General features: G+C 40.0%; 1 protein-coding gene across 1 annotated transcript; it reads left to right on the top strand.

Annotated features, from left to right (window-relative positions):
• Nucleotides 1-299: 299 nt before the first annotated feature.
• On the top strand, nt 300-18,173 carry etnk1 (ethanolamine kinase 1). Its single transcript, XM_074625413.1, has 8 exons — nt 300-600; nt 3,252-3,511; nt 3,835-3,975; nt 8,292-8,434; nt 13,356-13,439; nt 13,535-13,695; nt 15,256-15,329; nt 15,509-18,173. Exons 1-8 carry the CDS (start codon nt 454-456, stop codon nt 15,579-15,581), a joined length of 1,083 nt encoding a protein of 360 aa, XP_074481514.1. The 5' UTR covers nt 300-453; the 3' UTR covers nt 15,582-18,173.
• Nucleotides 18,174-19,444: the final 1,271 nt, after the last annotated feature.

Genomic DNA, 19,444 nt, shown 5'->3' with positions numbered 1-19,444 from the left:
ACAGTGTGCCAAAGGGGGGGGTACGCTTGTATGTATCCACCAAGAGGTAGCGACTTGAATTAACATTGATAAATTTGATTTATATCTTTATTCGTACTCGTGTATGTTTTAAACGTTTAAATATGCTGTTTTATCTTCATATTACATTAACATTATTTTCATTATTTACATGTTTTAATGATTAAGCTCCGCCAACGGGGTACGCTGATATTTCAAAGTAGCGCTCCAAAGTGAGTCATCCGACTCCCAGCATGCACCGGTAGGTTTCCTCTTCTTCTTCTTCTGGTGTTTGAGAGGCGTTGCCGCAGCTCCTCCTCCTCCTCCTCCTCCTCACTAGTTCTCCTCCAGAGGATTACATATCTCCGTCACACGGCTTTACACACCACAAACAGCTCCACTAGAACCTCCAGAGGCTCTTTATTCACAGATACATATCAAATAAAGGACATAAAGATGGCGAACTACATCCACGTTCCGGACGAGGCTCCAGCTGTTCCTAAAATAAACGTGACAGTCGAGGAGAGCGACTACAGATCCGGAGCTCTGCAGCTCATCAAGGAGCTCCGACCGAGCTGGAAGCCGGCTGAGGTCAAACTAAAGGTGCTTTTACTCAATATAACACTTTAACTCTTTAATCTGATAGCTATGACGCGTCTAACTATCCTCTATAGTTCAGTATATCGAGGTTAAAGGCGTGAAAATGGATGTTGGCTAGCTACAGGAAGCATAATGTTGCCATGAAATCATTTATTTTTAGCCTAAATTTCTTTATATTTTGGCCATTAGAAGTATGCCGAATTATCTATTACAAGCTCATGTTTGAAGTGCACCCATAAAAATATAGAAAATAATCACTTTCATTGCTTTGACACTGAAGAAAACCTAAAAATGTGATATTTCTCAGGCGAGTTCTGAAGCTGATTTCAGAGATAAGCCTAAATTTCTTTATATTTTGACATTAAAGCCATTAAAAGTATGCCGAATGATCTATTAGAAGCTCCTGTTTGCATTGCACACATGGATGTATAGACAACTATCACTACATTACAGTAATAGTAAAGAAAACCTAAAAATGTGATTTTTCTCAGTGAAGTTCTGAAGCCATTTGTTGAAGTGGATATCAGATTGTCTAAGTGGATTTCAGAGATAAGCCTAAATTTCTTTATATTTTGGCAAATTAGCCATTTAGAAAGTATGCCGAATTATCTATTAGAAGCTCCTGTTTGCAGTGCACCCATAAAAATATAGAAAATAATCACTTTCATTGTTTTGACACTGAAGAAAACCAAAAAATATGATATTTCTCAGGCAAGTTCTGAAGTGGATTTCAGAGATAAGCCTAAATGTCTTTATATTTTGGCCATTAAAAGTATGCCGAATTATCTATTTGAAGCTCCTGTTTTCAGTGCATTCATGGAATTATAGAAAATGAATCACTACATTACAGTAATAGTAAAGAAAACCTAAAAATGTGATATTTCTCAGTGAAGTTCTGAAGCCATTTGTTGAAGTGGATTTCAAATTTTCTAAGTAGATTTCAGAGATAAGCCTAAATTTCTTTATATTTTGGCAAATTACCCATTTAAAACGTATGCCGAATTATCTATTAGAAGCTCATGTTTGCAATGCACCCATAAATATATAGAAAATAATCACTTTCATTGCTTTGACACTGAAGAAAACCAAAAAATGTGATATTTCTCAGGCAAGTTCTGAAGCTGATTTCAGAGATAAGCCTAAATTTCTTTATATTTTGACATTAAAGCCATTAAAAGTATGCCGAATTATCTATTAGAAGCTCATTTTTGCAGTGCACCCATGGATATATAGACAACTATCAATGGATTGCTTTGATACTGAAGAAAACCTAAAAACGTGATATTTCTCAGGCAAGTTCTGAAGCCATTTGTTCGAAGTGGATTTCAGAGATAATATATTTCACAGTAAAGCAAGCAAAATAAGAGAAACCAGCTATTATAATGACACCATAGGCAACTGAAATGCTAATAAATGTCATTATAAAATAGCTGTGTTGCAGCTTTAGCAGATACTGCTGTAATTCCTCCCCTGTTAAGGGTTAATGTTTTTGCCTTTTGCAAATAGCATCTGCGTCACTTCAGGTTACGATCAAACAAGAAGGAGTTTCTCTCTCTGCTTTTTTGGTGCAGCCTGTAAAATAACAGTACCTGTTCATCTGAGGGTCAGTTTTAACCTGGAGGTGGATATACAGAGAGAAGAGAGGTGTATCTGTCAGCTTCAACTCACTATTCTCATCATGCTGCACCCAGAGTTTCTGGGATTTATGAAATAGGTCGAGAGGCTGAGATGCTATTAAACCTGCAGTATGCAGAATATTTTTGGCATCATTGGGCAGAGCTCCACATCAGCTATGATTGGTTGTTTTTCCTCCAGTCTGTGAAATCTTGCAGATGCCGTTTTGAGCACCGGAGGACACAGAAGCACATGATTTCTTTCTTGTAAACTTCTGGAAGAAACAAACAGAGCATCACTACCGAGTACTTGTATTTACTTAATGTAATGCTACGTATCCTCCTTGATCTGCCAAAGTCAAACAAATTAAAATAAAGCAAACAGAAAAGAGAACATTTTGTCCTAAACATGACTTTACATTAATCCTAGAGAAGCATGGAGACACATATGCTCAACATTAAAGCCTGTGCATACATGCATACACCCAGAGCTAGTACCAGTAACGAGTAACAGACTGGGGGGTGTGGCTCCACTTGGTAAACACAGCGAGGATGGGAGCTGGTCACATGCTCTGCCATGCTCTGCCTATATTCATCAATGAGGGCAATGTGAGAGCTCAGCAAATGCCTACCATAGTTTCCTCATGCAAAATAAAATTCCTGACCGTCCTGTTTTTCTCAGACAATCCCTTATAGAGTGAACAATTAGGGCTGGTATGTCGGCACCCCCCCCCCAACAACACCACCACCACCTCTCCACAAAAATGTTCCCAGCTTCCCAGCAGAGACAGTTCAGCTTAAATCAACTCGGACAAGCTCTAATTTTCCAATGCTACATTCATCCTCTCTTTTGTGCAGCTTGCCAGATTCTGACTCCTCTCAGAACTTATGTAATACTCAAAACAATGTAGGTTTCCACAGCACTTAAATAGTATAATGTGGAGGATGGTCCCGCTGTCGTTCCAACTGAAGGCGTCAAGCTAAATCGTTGGAGACAAATTATGATTTCTCCTCTCTTTCCTCTTATCTGTCTCTCTGCAGTTTTTCACAGATGGGATAACCAACAAGCTGCTGGGCTGCTACGTGGGCGCAGTCATGCAGGATGTGGTCCTGGTTCGCATTTATGGCAACAAAACGGAGTTGTTGGTCGACCGGGAAAACGAAGTGAAAAGTTTCCGTGTACTACACGAAAACCGCTGCGCCCCACACCTATACTGCACCTTCGACAATGGCCTTTGTTATGAATTTCTGCAAGGAACTGCACTGGAGCCTGAGCACATCCGCAGCCAACCTGTGTTCAGGTAAAACAACACGCCTTTGTTATGCAACAAAGAGCCTCGAGGGGTGTTATGTGACCTGTTCCCCACCACCCCGAGGCCAGTTATGCAGGGTTGACAATTATCTGAAAAGACTCGAGTTGCTTTAAAGCATTGTTATTAGGTCCAAGTGTATCCTAATAACACTTTTTAACACATTTTTGTTTTCGATTGTTTACTTTTTGTCGAGAATATATGATTTTGCATTGATGAAAACATTTCAATATTTATTTTTTCCCTTCACAACTTAATTGCTGGACTGTTGCTAACGATTTCTAATTCAAATCCTCCCGTTTTCTACCTTGCAGGCTCATTGCCAGGCAGCTGTCCAAGTACCACGCCATCCATGCCCACAACGGCTGGGTGCCCCAGTCTGACCTGTGGCTGAAGATGGGCAAATACTTTGCTCTCATCCCCAAGTACTTCACGGACCCTGAGCGGAACGCCAGGTGAGGCCGCGTAGTAGATTAAGGTTACTGACATCTGCCAGACGTTCGATGTGGCTGATAGACCTTCAGACATTGTAAAACATTAACGAGAGTTTGATAGTCCTAATTCAGTTTCGTTCTCACAGTCCTGGCTGAGAAGCAAGATGTGTTATACATCAGACCGGCCGTACGTCATCAATACAATCATCACCTTTTTACAGGGAAAACAATCCTGCGTCCTTCAGCATAAATGGAGGAAGTTGAAACACGTCTCCAAACTTCTACTTTAAACAAACCGGTTTATATTAATTACGCTATGCAGAAGAGTAGCTGTGCAGTTGGTTGCACCTACAATAAATCCCGAAACGCTCCCGATCTCCGATTTGCTCCCCTGCCACGTCCTAAAAAAGATCCTGATAGAAGGGCTATGTCATCGCCACGGCAAGGCTTCCCTTTTGGGGGAAAGAAATGGAGAGAAACTGTCGTCTCCAACTAAATCTCAGCCTATAGATCAAACAGTTGGCTATGAACACGTTGGTTATTTACAGACAAACACTTAGCCTAATGATAGTGATTCAATCAAATGTGTCTAGAAGTCTGGATAAGCAATATCTGGCCACCGTGTTCGGTCATTGATCCACGGATGAAGGCTGACGGCGATGAACTTTAATTTATTAAGGAATCGCAAATGTCCAGGTTCAGGCAAGGTCGTTAGATAATTATTAGACGTGTGTATAAAACAAACGTTTGTTTGACAAGCCATGAATGCGTACAAAATTACAATCTAAAAATACGTCAAATTGCCTTGACGTATTTGAGATTTTCAGTTTTCTATCCGTCAAAAAGGGGCACAGCCTTGATGTGTTGCGAAGTACTCGTCTGATAAATAAATATACTGACTCACCAGACAGGTTATAAATTACAGAGATGAAAACGAAGCAAGAACAAACATTTAAAAAGCAGAATACTGTTTGAAAATTCAAATTAGGAGTATAAATTAACTTTAATTTTGTCACATTTTATGACCAACCCTTTCCTGCATTTAACTGGAAATGATGAAGTACAAAAATACCCCTTTAACAAATAGATTTGAGGAACTTGTATCACATTTTTAGATCTTTTAAGACCTTTTTAAGAAGGTAAAAAAGAAACAGGCTCTAATAACATTGTTTGGGAAACATATGGCTTTGCCTCTTGTATATTTCCGTTGTGACGTATCTCCACGTGGAAGCATGACTCCCTACCTATCTTATCAGTGAGTCATAGATGATCCAAGCAGCCACATGTGCAATGGCACAACACCAGAGTTTCCGTTATCAGTGGTTGATGTCTCACATGCCGGAAGAAATACGTGGAATTCCTCTGATAATCTCAGCAGGTGTGACTTCACTTTACAGCTCTGGCACTCCTGAGAGAGAGATAACACAGAAGAGTGAATAACCGGTTCTCTCTAAACAGCATCAAACGTAAAAGAGCAGAACCCTGAAAATATGACAAATGGTAATTTATCCTCAAAAAATTTGTATGGAAGGGCTCATTAATATTACGCTTAGTTAGCACAGTGACTCCTATCTATTTTATTTATTTATTTTTTTATCAGTCTTGCATAACCTAAAAGCTTTACAAGAAGGGCTGTCCAATCGATTATAATATTTAATCATGATTGTCCATAGTTAAACACGATTAATCACACATTGTTTATCTGTTCAAAATGTACCTTAAAGGGAGATTTATCAAGTATTTAATACTCTTATCAACATGGGAGTGGACTAATATGCTGCTTTATGCAAATATATGTATATATTTATTATTGGAAGTCAATTAACACAAAACAATGACAGATATTGTCCAGAAACCCTCACAGGTACTGCATTTAGCATAAAGAATATGCTCAAATCATAACATGGCAAACTGCAGCCCAACAGGCAACAACAGCTGTCAGTGTGTCAGTGTGCTGACTTGACTATGATTTGCACCCAAACTGCATGTGATATCATAAAGTGGGCATGTCTGTAAAGGGGAGACTCGTGGGTACCCATAGAACCCATTTACATTCACTGATCTGGAGGTCAGAGGTCAAGGGACCCCTTTGAAAATGGCTATGTCAGTTTTTCCTCGCCAAAATTTAGCGCAAGTTTGGAGCGTTATTTAACCTCCTTCCTGACGAGCTAGTATGACATGGTTGGTACCAATGGATTCCTTAGGTTTTCTACTTTCATATGATGCAAGTATCTTCACTCTAGCTTTAAAACTGTCACAAGTTGTGTTAATGCGTTAAAGAAATTATTGGTGTTAAAACAAATTTGCGTTAACGTGTTCATTATCACGTAAACTTTGACAGCCCTACTTACAAGTACTTGTATTACTCTTAAATATCCTTTACCCAGAGGATATTAAAAAACAATACACACCCCAGCAACAGCCTGTTCACCGCCTGCTGCCGTCCGGCATCACTCACATGTCCCTGTGCAACCCTGTGTTGTGGAATGACACAAACAAACCTTGTAATTCTATCTCTTCATCTAAATATGTATGTTACCTCAGTTCCACTGTAAGCTGGTTGTGTCTCTATAACAACACAAAACAATACAGGCGCGCTCCATCACAGACGAGTGGAGTTATGACATGTTGTTTGAACATTGCGTTTGTAATAACAACTACCGTCGGCGAAACCCACAGCGTCTTTGGCCTTCTTCTATGTTGAAGGCAAAAACAATTAAAATAGGCGTGGCGTGTTGGTCTACGACCACGAGGATTGAAGCCGGCTCTTTCCATTTTGAGTTGCACAATGTTTGTTTACTGTCAGCACGTCGTCTCGTGATCATGTCCTGTGACCACAAAATGTTAGCATAGTCACATAGTCTGACAAAGAAACTAATTAGCAATACAAATCCAAGCAGCCAGAGAAAGACAGTTTGCATTAAATAAAGACATTTTCTAGAAAATGGAAATGCACAAAAATTAGTATACTGCTGTATGTAAGTCGCACTGTGTCTGAGCAGCGTGTAGAGCTGCAGTGAAAAGCTTCTTCAAACTGAATATCTTTGAGTTGTGCTCAAAGCGAGACATTTGAGGACGTCATCTCAGGCTTTGGGGAACACCGATCAACATGGTTCACCATTTTCTGACATTTTATAGACCAAACAAGTAATCGATTAATCGTGAAAATAATCTACAGATTAATCGGCAATGAAAGTAATCGTTAGTTGTCATTAATGATGAAACTACTGTAATAATAGAACCTAATCTAACAGGCAGGAAACGTCGTTGTAAACAAGCTGTAGTGAGGACTTAAAGTCACTAAATCTTTTATGCTAGAAGTAAAATTGGGAGGATTTCAGTTGACCCTTTCTTATTCTTTTAATGAAGCAGAAATGTTCCCATTTTGCTAAAAAAAAAAAAAAAAGGGGGTTTTGAGACACGGCTGTTGTTATGCTGAATTGATTTAATATAACTAGAGCTGTCAAAGTTAACGCTATAATAACCCGTCAACACAAATTCATTATAACGGCACTAATTTCTTTAACGCATTAACACAACTTGTGATTTTTAGGTTGTAGCGGGCTCAGTTTTAAAGCCAGAGTGAAGATACTGGTATCATATGAAACTAGAAAACCTAAAGAATCCATTGGTACCAATGCTATCTTGTCGGGAAGGAGGCTAAATAACGCTCCAATCTTAAAAAACTGGCCATTTTCAAAGGGATCCCTTGACCTCTGACCTCAAGATATGTGAGACATGCCCACTTTATGATAATCACATACAGTTTGGGGCAAGTCATAGTCAAGTCAGCACACTGACACACTGACAGCTGTTGTTGCCTGTTGGGCTGCAGTTTGCCATGTTATGATTTGAGCATATTGCTTTATGCTAAATGCAGTACCTGTGAGGGTTTCTGGACAATATCTGTCATTGTTTTGTGTTGTAAATTGATCTCCCAGTAATAAATATATACATACATTTGCATAAAGCAGCATGTTTGTCCACTCCCATGTTGATAAGATTATTAATACTTAACAAATCTCCCTTTAATGTACATTTTGAACAGATAAAAAAATGTGTGATTAATCACAATAAACTATTTTAGTCGATTGAAAGCTCTAAATATTACACATCTGATTAAATCACCTTTTCTTTTTCCTCCACTTTTGCTACATAAAGTGTATTGTGAAGTCTGTTATTCATTTCTCTTGCTTCTTATTTTCAGTTCCTGTTTCTATCCTCACCTCTGTTTCTAAGTCTACTTTCAGGTTCCCCCGTACCGACCATACCTCCATCTTGTCCGTTTCTATTAATACTAATACCTCTCCTCTCCTCTGTGACTCTGCCCCCTCCAGGTTGCGTACGGAGGTGCCCAGCCCACGGTGCCTCCGAGAAGAGCTGGTGTGGCTCCAGCAGAGCTTGTCTGTGCTGGGCTCCCCCGTTGTTCTCTGCCACAACGACCTGCTCTGCAAAAACATAATATATAATGAGGAGGCAGGTGAGTATTAACTGCACAAGTGTAGTCATATAGACATTACCGTGTGTGACTGAATTGTGTTGTAGTGTGAACCGCATTGGTCTCTGCGCTCAGGTAGGACTGCATTAACTTGCACTTCCTCGAAACCCTAGTAGTGACATGCTTCACTCATTGTCGGTGTTTGCATTGGGCTGCAGGCGTCGAATTAGAACGGTCAGAAAAGACAAATTTGGATGCTCTGTTTTTGCTCCAGATGGAATCCTCGTTTGAAAAACAAAGTTGATTGATGGGGATCGGATGGTGGGGCAAAGTGGAGTGCATCTGCCTCCAGTTAATTTGGCCAATATGTATTAAAGCAACTCATCCACACCTCTTAAATTAAAGTTGTGTGTTGACTAATGAGGATTAGAGGGTGAGGCAAAGTTTTGTGTATGTGCCACCAATACATTTGTAACTAACAGATTTGATTTCAGATTTTCCATATCGTTTTTTTTTTTTAAATCCGGGAAACCCCCCCTGTAACAAGACCTCGTTCAGAGGTGCAAATCGATTTCTAATATGGATTTCATTTATTTTTCCAAAATTGTGTCTGATCTGTCGTTCTAATTCTGTTCTGTAAACTTAAACCACTGTTATCAGCCTGAAAAAAACAATACCATTACATCATACCACATACCAAGTTTTATTAAGAGCACATGTTTTTGGTGCTTTTCTTTTTTCTTTTTTTGTGTTGATGAAATGAAGATCGACCTGTCCTCAGGCAAACTTAGTAGCTCTTTCACTGAGCGACTTTATATTATACTGGTCAATGAGACTCAGGGAAACTGTTCTAATCATTGTCTTTGTCAGGTTAAACGGGTGACAACGAATAAGGAAGGGGGGAAAGACGAGAGTTCAGGGTTTTTTGATGCATGTGGGAGTTGGGGATGGGGGGGTGATTTTAGAGCTGTCAGCCCCCTCGTCGGATTCGCGGCGAGGGGCGGGGCCCTTCTCACAGCTCCTTGTGTCTAGCCTTTCTCCCCTAGGAATGACAGCCGAGGCTGGGGCTGCTCCCGCGCCGCCCTGCCCTGGGGAGGCAATGGAGAGAGACAAACCTCACGCACAGTCGGCTTTGAGGGGCCCTCGCGTAGTCTGCCCACTGCTCAGGTTAATCGGGATGAGTTCACGGCAGCAGTAGGAGTTCACGTTCCTCCCTATTACCCTCCAATGCTACTCGCCCACCACACCGGTTGTCCCTACTGACTGTTGAGGCTGGTTATTACACACATCTTTATGGTTTGCACTTGCTTCAAGTCACTCTGAGCACCAGCCTTCAAGTGTAAAGCTACTTTTCCGTCACTGCTCCTTACTTCGCAATTTCCATTTCATAGCATCAGTATTGATCACTGGGCAGACCATATATAAGTGGAAGGATATGTCTGGCGATATTCTGTATTCTTCTTATATTGTCAACAAATCCCATGAAAAAAATATTGCCTGTGTAGTTAAAACCCTCTCTCTCTATATATATATATATATATATATATCTAATTCCTCTGTGCCATAGTGAGCCACACTGTTTTTGACTGGGCGACATGATGAACACACACAAGTAGTGTAGTTTATTTTGAGTTAATAACACATACACCATCCTGCTGCTATAGATATATACTCATTAGTGCACCAAATGTGTATTAATCCACTGCTGAAAATAGTCAATAAATGTATGTTTTAGTAACATTTGCTACAAAAAACTAAACGAAAGTGTAAATTTGTGACTCACTATTTAGAGATTTGTCTTCATAAAGGAGGGGCTGAGAGCCACAGACATGCAGGGGAAGTTAGAAAGTATTGAGAGATGTTGGTCTTTTCATGGAATTTGTTGAAATTAACAATAATATATAGAATATCATCAGCTTTATCCTTTTGCAGCTGAAACATGCTTCTGCAAAAATGCGGGGAAATACCTGAACCTGTGCCTGAGGGCACAGAAAAAAGTGTTTCTGGGTAAGCGTAGCTCACACGTAGGAGAGTAGACGTGCACACCTGCAGACTCTCATTTGAATCTGTGGTTCTTTATATCAAAAAAACAAATGCTGATTTGTTTCAGCAAGGAAAGATACCCAGTTTCACTGGGATTGGGCCGGCGTAGAACACCCTGAAAGGGAAAATGCACCACTTTTTATGTGGATGTCCCGTCAGTGTTGAGAGGAAATGTAGTTGATTGAAGCAATAAAGTTGATTTAGCAGCTGTAGAATCTGTTATTCTTCCTGCATCCAGCGCCGTCATTTGACGTGATGTAGTTGGAATGCAAGTAAGAACTACAGACTGCTATTTCAGTTTGGATTTCTAGACTCCGCCTCTGCAAAGCCAGGGATCGTACATGCTCTTGATGTCGCTCAAAAAACAATACAGAACTTCCTTGTTCTCTTCACTTGTACCGTCTGCAAACTTGTGGGCAAAGCTTGTGCGCACTGTTGCTTTTATTGACTACATTCATCATCAACACTGATTGGACATCCACGTTAAAGGTGGCAAATGTTGCTGTTTAAATTCTTGTACATTCAGTTGTGACAAATACAACATGCAAATATTAAGTTAATGAACAGTATAGTTAGTTACGCTGTGCTCAACATCCATGCATATTTGCAGAATCATATTTCCAGGCTTCAATAAGTAAGGTTGAGGTTCTCTTTTTTGGAAGTTAATTAAAAGCCAGAATAGAAATGAATTTCCTCTTATCCCCCAGTACCTCTAGTTAAATCACATGTTGGCTTAACACTGCAACTAGACCACAGCTACAGATGACACCCTCAATGGAATGGACACCAGGATAATATGCATTTCTGACCGCGCCCACCTCAAGCTCTCTTAACCGTCGTTGCAATCCTCATCTTACTCTGCACTTACAGCCTTTTGTTGACTTTAAAAAAAGACAGAGTAGGCATGGAGAGAAACTGAACAGCTACACGCTGCTTCCTGTCACCTCTTAGCTGCCAAACGCGACCGCAGAGAAGCCACCACTCACTGTATTGATAAAACCATAAACAGAAGTGGAAAGCTAATTTTTCTCAGTTTTCAAACTGTTAAAAGTTTCAAATCTACTCTCAACAAGTGCTGCTTTCTTCTTTCTTCCTTTTGTCTCTCTTTACTGTGTCTCTCAGCCTCTAACACGGGCTGCTTTAGTTTCCCTGCCTCTCTCACTTTCACTCAAAAGAAAAGAGAAACACATTTTACTGGGTCCCAAAGGGCCACAAAAACCCGCAGCTCAGCAGCCAACAGGAAACCCCCTCAAAGATTGTGTCACTCGCAGAAGCCGCGGAGGTGTCACGCTATTGGGTTCGCAGCGGACCAATGGGAAGGGAGCATTGGAGGGGAGTGTTGTGAGAAGGGGAAGTGAGGTTGCATGTGTTTGGGTGCGGGCGGGGCGGGGGGAGGTTGGAGGTAAAGGAATGGGAGCTTGGCTGCGGGGGCCTGATGTTTTTTCGACACTGTGCGTGGGAGCAAGAATGGATAAAGAGACAAATATGTCAGTGTGAGAGTGAGTGAGCGAGCATGTGTGAAAGATGTGTTTGCCCCAACCTTTTCATCTGCTGCACAGGGGAGGGCTATAGCCACTGCCCGGAGGTGTTCAGTTGTGTCCCGCTAGGACCTACACGTCGGCTGGTAACCCACCTCAAAGTGTCTTTCTCTGTAGTCCAGCACCACCTCAAAAACTACATGTTAAACCAAAGAAATTAGCCTAGGCCAAAACAAACAAAGAGTGGAGACATTTGATAATGATATTTATTTATCTGCATATATTTCTGTAACAACCGGGCTTGTAAAAAGTAAGGGTTTGTATTTTGAGATCAACCACCACCATTTCGAAATCTTCCCTCCTTTTGTTCATTGTTAACGCCGACGCCTCATATCTCTCACTGGCCTTCAAATGCAAATCAACAACACATTCTTTGACCGGATTTACAAGTTAAACAGACACTTTGTCCAGACGTAGATGAATGTTTTTTAAGCATTCAAGCTGTTCGTCGAGATGTACGGGACCCTCATAAACATCACAAGACTATAAAAAACGTTTTAAATTGGCGCGTCTAAAAGGTTTAGTGTGTATCTAAAGAGCTATAACTCCAGTTATTGCTCTCAGATTGAGAGAGCATGAATCAAACAGTGTGTTGCTGTACATTTGCTTTGGCAGCTCACTGTGCTTTTAGTGTCTCTTTTCGTGTTTTACTATCTTCCTCCCTTTGTCTCTCTTGCTTTCTTTGCCCCCTTTCTTTCCCCTCCATCTCTTCAAAACATAATAACTCAGCCATTTTATCTTTTTTTTTATTCTGTGCATGTATCCAAAACAAACATTCTCTAAAAAAGCCAGATGTACTACTTTTTTTTTTTTTTTCTCTCGCTCGTTTTTTGTCTGCGTTCCATGTGTTGCATCAAACATTTTTCATCTCTGCTAATGTAACCCGGCTGCCTTTTTTTGAGGTCTTGCGGGGGGAAAAAAGGCTGATAAATCGGTTACTAGTGCATCTAATCATTGGAGATTGACCACTCAATGTGCAAACTAACTGTATGTTCTTGTATGCTTCCCTTGTAGTCCTTAACAAAAGCTTTTATTCTGAATATAACTCCCTAAACTTAACAGCATGATTGTCCTAAACATTCTACTGCATGTGTAGGAAGTGTTTGTAATTATTTTCAGAAGAATACATTTTAAATGTGTCTTCCCTTTATTTAATTTCCTGTCCTGAAGTCTCCCAAACTAGTCTTAACGTTCCTCAAAATGCAAGCTCTTACTCCTTGTCCCACAATCGGCTAACTAGCCAGCCACTCCAGTTCAGACAGGAAGAAAGTTACAGTATGAAAAGCCTTGACATTCAGAGTTATCAAAGGGAAAACACATCATAATCATTTTAAGTCTGCTGCCCGTGTCTCCTGTCTAAACAACGCTGCTTCTCTCTCCAGGCAATGTAAAGTTCATTGACTACGAGTACGCTGGGTACAATTACCAAGCCTACGACATTGGGAACCATTTCAATGAGTTTGCTGGTGAGTGTGACTTCTTCTTGCACTGCTTGATATGTATAAATAAATAAAGAGATGTGTGCATGAAATGCTCACTGTGTGTGTTTTATGTGTTGCAGGCCTGAATGAGGTGGATTATAGTAACTACCCTCAGAGGGCCTTTCAGCTGCAGTGGCTCCGCTCCTACCTGGAGGCCTATAAGGAGCTCAAAGGCCAAGGCACTGAAGTGACGGACGGAGAGGTGGAAGTTCTTTACGTCCAAGTCAACCGATTTGCCCTGGTAAGCATTTCTATTTGCACATGCATTATGAAACACATTAGATTACAGTAGAGCACATCTGGAGAGAAAAAAAAAGTGCTCAAAAACATGGCGCTACTAAACCTGAGGGGGCACACCCTATTTATCCCTGATAATGCGTCACTGTGAACAACAAATCTGTGTTTAAATCAACAGGAGGAGAATTTGTAATGTTATCTGTTAGCAGCAGCTGGGCAGAACAGTCCTGATTGGATAAATAGCGGAGCTACTAACGTTAACGGAGGTGCCATTAAGTTATTATTATGAGACGTTCACGGACTGCTCAGCAAAATGACAATTGGGTGAAAGGTAAATTACAACCAAGCCCGGCCGGCCGTCGATCCGGAGTTTCGTAGTGGCCAAACGACTGTATGCAACTTCCGTGTCAGTCACGTGATGCATTGGGCCCAAAAAATACTTTTTCCCATAGACTTACATTGGGAAAGAGACGTCTGTAACTCAGCGGATAATTTTTTTTGAGGTGAATCAACTTCCCAGTACGAACACTCTAACAGTCCTTATTTAAAAAATTAAGTTTTTAAAGTTGTAAAACGCACTAATCGCCAAATCCAGAGTTATTTCCCTTCCTCCGTTCATGTGAATGAGACGCTGTAGCGCAAGCCGTGATGACGGCGTGACGTTAGGACCCCGCAAAGATTTCAAAACTGGCAGATACAATTTCTGAGTGGCAGACAAAATACTTGCCTGCCACAGTGGCAGGATGTAAAATAAGTTAATTTCAGACTGTGGTTGTGAGCCTCGGTTGGAGTAGTGGCTTGTTTTCACCCATATTGAGTTCTGTTTGCTAAAACACTTGTGCTTGACGTGCCTTGAGGGCAGTGGAGGCTGATACCGAACAGTTGGTGAAACAAAGTTGTCACCGGATCTGATCAGAATATGAAGAAATGTAACGTCAGTATTTAATTAAACCTTGTGCTGTATTTTCTCAGTAGTTAAACAGTTAATAATGTTAGCCTTGTCATATACTGTACGGTGAAGGATATGGTGAAAGGATTGAAACTGAACACTTGCAGAGCAAAGTGTAAAGCGTCCTCGGGGCTTGATCTGAGGGGATTTTCCAGGCCTGCAGCCAGGTGTTGGGTCAGCAAACATGGGTTACAGCGTGATGCGGGTTAAACAGAGTACAGAGTGATGCAGGCCATAACATGCCTCCGCTACCTGCTCTGATTACGAGAGGTAGATGTGTATGGATGTTTGTGATGTGCCCACTGAGGCGGCCAGCGTACGGGAAGGCGCTCCTAATGACAACTTGTTACCCCTCTGAGAATCGGCGCTCGCTCTCCCCCGAGCCACACTCCAGCCTTGTTTACTGTCAAGAGGAGAAAAGAGGGCAGTGTGGAGGATGGGCAGCAATTGTGTTTCTGTGTCAGCTATTTGTTGCTGTTGCCATAGGGGCTTCTGCTGGCTTTGTGCATGCTTGAGTGTGCTGTGTTGGGTAATTAGAAACGGCATTTACTGTTTAGACGGCGAGTACATGCTAATCCTTTGTGTCTCTGCGATGTTCTCTCTCTCTCTGTCCAGGCATCTCATTTCTTCTGGGGTCTCTGGGCTCTGATCCAGGCCAAGGTCTCCACCATCGACTTCGACTTCTTGGGGTATGTTGCCGTCTTGAAAATAATCCATCGAGCGCACTTTATCAACAGCTATGTTTAAGAACAAAATGTGACCCATCCAGATTGATAATCATTTGTGTCACCTCAGTGCACGGTGTGTTTAGCTTACATGTATATTTTTATCTCGTCGCTGACGCCGCTCTCCTCTCTCTGTGTCTCAGATATGCAGTCCTGCGCTTCAACCAGTACTTCAAGATGAAACTGGAGGTAGCTGAGCTCAACTTACCCGAATAAACCCACCCTCACACCCCCCTTCATCTTCTCTTCCTCCTGCTCTTCCTCCCTTCCAATCTGCTCTGAACCTCACATGACGACCGCAGAGCGCCCCGTAGGGGTTTTTTAAGTAGGGAAGAGCCAGACTGAGAGTCTGTCCTGCTCAGTGCCTACAGGTCCCCTCTACATTAACCGCTAAGTCGCCCAAGTCATTTGTAACGTGGGCGCGTGTGTGAAGTAGAGACTTGAGACCTGCTATATGTGAAACCCACATGGCTAAATTTGCTGCGGTATTCTAATATCAATTAGACTAACATGATATCAGCGTATTGTATTTGTAAGCAGCTTTTTTTCCTCGTAGCTCAAATCGTTACGATAATAAGACGAAGGTGGTCACCTCATTCGCAGCCACCTACATGACCGACAGGTGGCCCAAACACTAATCTGATCGCCTGGAGACTTCCTTCCTCGTATGCGCATTCGTGTGGGGAAAAAACCCTTCGAGAGCCGGCCCAGCTAACGACCAAATTTATAGCGAAGTGAAAGCAACACAAAGCCCGCTTTGTTCGCCGAAGATGAAAAAGAAAAAAAGAAATGCCAACATGGAAAGGCCAGTGCTGTCCCTTAATCCCATTTGAGATGAGCCAAATCACTCCGAAAAGAAAAAAAAGAAAACTTGTGGCCTGCCTTGTGACTCTCTTGTTTTCACCCTTATTTTCCTCAGCATACTGTATGCACGGGTGGTGCGCCAGAGAAGCCGTGTGGTCGTTGTCGCTGCGTAGTTTGGTGAGGGCTTGTGTGTTTTGACTTTCTGGACTGAAGGTAGAAACACGGAGTTGGGAGGAGAGCGTCTTGTGTTTACATCTAACTTCTCCCTTTAGTGAAATAGTCATACCGTTTGTCTTTTGACTCGAGGGAGATTTTCACTGTAACGTACGTTTCGTGTTCGGCTTCTGTCTTCAAGTCTTAACTGTGAGGACAAGCTCGCATCTCACTGTAATTTGAACATTCCTTGTTCATGCTAGATATGAGACAGTTCACATGGTAGCAGTGTCGGGGGAACTTTATTCACTGTGACATCGACTGTAAGACATGCTGTAATAAACGAGACCAAACCATTATATTGTCTGCTCCGTGTCCGTCAGGGAACGTTCGGGGGAATCATCTTTACAAAAAAACACTGCTGTTCAGTCCTAATGAAGTAAGGACGTTTTATACACGTGTAGACCAGTTTTCATTCATGTGAGTGTATTAAGATAAGTGTGATGATCTGTCGCATTGCTGAGCCCGCTGTTGGCATTCATCGTTTTAGTGTTGAGGGGCTGTTGAAAAGTGGAGAAGTGGAGTTACACACACATCTGTGTTTGGTTAAAATGTAATGAAAGTCAGTTGTTGGTGGGACCGGAGGAGCAAGAGCACCATCTGTCGGAGGGGAAAAAAAAAATAATGGCTGCTGTCAGTAACTTCTTGATATTCACCTTTTGACCTTGAGCTTTAGGAGGCCACTCTTAAAAAAACTAAAACAAGTTTAATCTCTTGGTTACTTTAACAAGCCTACACCAAAGTGCTGTTTTTTTGCTTGTACATAATGCACACTTTTTTCATTTTCCATGTAGCACAAAAGAGACTTAGAATAACAGTTATATAGACTTTTTTATACTTGTTGAGGTCTTTGAGAGTGTGGATGTTTGCGGATGCAGCAGCAGATGACTCTTGGACAAACATAGCATATTTTTAAAACAGAATTACATCATTTAAAGGGCCAAGAAGAGGCTGATTTTCAGGTTTCTTTACATAATGGTTTGCATATGGCATGTTTGCCCAGGTGTTCTCTGCTGTGACAAGTTTGCAAAGCTCCGTGATGAGACCATTACTGACACGACTGGATAAACACGTCTCATGTTCACACTAGTCTGCCGGTGTGCCTGTTGACAGCTCTTATTTTGTACTCGCAGTTTTGAAGTTTTTGAAGGCTGAATTACGATGGCAGAATATGAATAATATGAAATTGAAATGTTTGTACGTTGGCTCCTGCCATGTGAAAATCTTCCATAAAAGCGTATTTGATTGGTAAAGTGAAGTTGTCCGGTTTGACTTGTAACATGTTATGGGTCTGTGAAAGATAATCTGTTGGGTGTCCGGTTAGTGCCCTTACCATGTCAGACCACATTAACACATAACATGCATCAATTAATTTGCAAATTTGACTACCGTAAAATCAGAATATTAAAAATAATACTGCTGAAATATTTCCTATAGGCTTTATTTCCCCATGTATGTGAAACGAATGAAGGCATTTAACGTGTGCGTCATACGTAGGTCATCTTAGCACTGCTAATAACATGAACCTCCACTACTATTTAACATTGTACAAAAGTCTGTACTTTAACTTCTCTGGCCACTTTAGCATATGTTTATATGTACAGTAAAAAACACATGTAATAATATCTTTGCTTGTTCTCAAATGTGAATGAATGTACATAGAGGGAGTTCTTTTTTTTTTAAGTTGCATTAAAGTGAATAGTTGCCTGGGGTAAGAGGTGAAATAAAAAAAAATAATGACATTTTCAATACTGTAAACAAGCTTTGAAAAATAAAGTCTATTTACCCTTATCTGTGTCTTCGTGTTGTCTTGTGACTCAGGGAGTTCTGTTTTTGTTTCTGGTTTGCCTGTTCAAATTGTTAAAATATTTGTGGTCATTTTTGGGCAGAGGGGCAATTTTATTTCAACAAAATAACAATTGTTAAAATATTTTTTATGATCACTGAGCAAAGTATTTTTTACTTGATTTTTTTAATATAAAATATTTCATATTTTATTTTTGATGTACCAATTTAGTCTAATGGATTTTCCTATTCACCTATTTAGTTTTTGCAAATTTGCACTAATTGTGACGTGCTATCTGCCCTATTTATTATAAAACTAGAGGCTTTTAAATACAAAGTTGTCATAGGTGGAAATAAAAAAAAAAAAATACTTTTACTGAAGGTAATATATGATGGTATGTTGGCACAGTACAGGCCATCACATTGATCAAGAAACTTAGTACAAAACAATAAAGGTGGTGAAGTAAAGTGAGGAGTAAAATGCATTTTTTTTCATCTAAATATGTAACAAAGTATGCAAAAATAAACTCTTTTATGCATTTGGAAATATATCAAGTCTAATTTTAACTCCATAATACAAGTTACGTAAGTTACGAAAACGGTGAGTTTGTGCTTCCATTTTAATGTTTTTACTTAAGTTACTATTATTTAACATACATACTATATTATAATTTTTTTCGACATACTTACTATGACTTTTTATTTTTTAAAACATAACTGACTTTTTATATTTTTTGGACATACTATAATATGACTTTTTTTTTTTTTGAACTAACTTATCTTATTTTTTCAACACACTATATTATGACTTTTTTTTTTTTGGACATACTATGACTTAATTTTTAAAACATAACTGGCTTTTTAAATTTTTTTCCACATACATTATGACTTTTTTTTAAATGACTTATTTTATTTTTTTGACATACTATGACTTTTTTATTTTTTTGATATACTATATGACTATTTTTTAAAACAACTATGACTTTATATTTTTTCAACAAACTATTATGACTTAATAAAAAAAAACATACTATACCATGATTTTCTTTCGACATACTTACTATGACTTATTTTTTTCGACATACTATAATATGACTTTTTTATTATTTTTTTTTAACTAACATCTTATTTTTTCAACATACTACATTATGACTTATTTTATTTTTTAAGACATACTATGACTTTTTATATTTTTTCGACATATTATAACAGAATTGTTTAAGTTCTTTGTATGATCTACAATATTTTGAGTTTTTGGAAGTTAAAGTAAAATTATG

The sequence above is a fragment of the Sebastes fasciatus genome, chromosome 23 (assembly GCF_043250625.1).
Source record: "Sebastes fasciatus isolate fSebFas1 chromosome 23, fSebFas1.pri, whole genome shotgun sequence".
NCBI classification, from domain to species: Eukaryota; Metazoa; Chordata; class Actinopteri; order Perciformes; family Sebastidae; genus Sebastes; species Sebastes fasciatus.
This window is presented reverse-complemented; position numbering and strand designations above follow the sequence as displayed.

Coding starts and splice junctions, on each gene's coding strand:
- etnk1 (XM_074625413.1), top strand. CDS start 454: ATGGCGAACTACATCCACGTTCCGGACGAGGCTCCAGCTGTTCCTAAA. Junction 601..3,251: donor CGGCTGAGGTCAAACTAAAG/GTGCTTTTACTC, acceptor GTCTCTCTGCAG/TTTTTCACAGATGGGATAAC. Junction 13,440..13,534: donor CCATTTCAATGAGTTTGCTG/GTGAGTGTGACT, acceptor TATGTGTTGCAG/GCCTGAATGAGGTGGATTAT.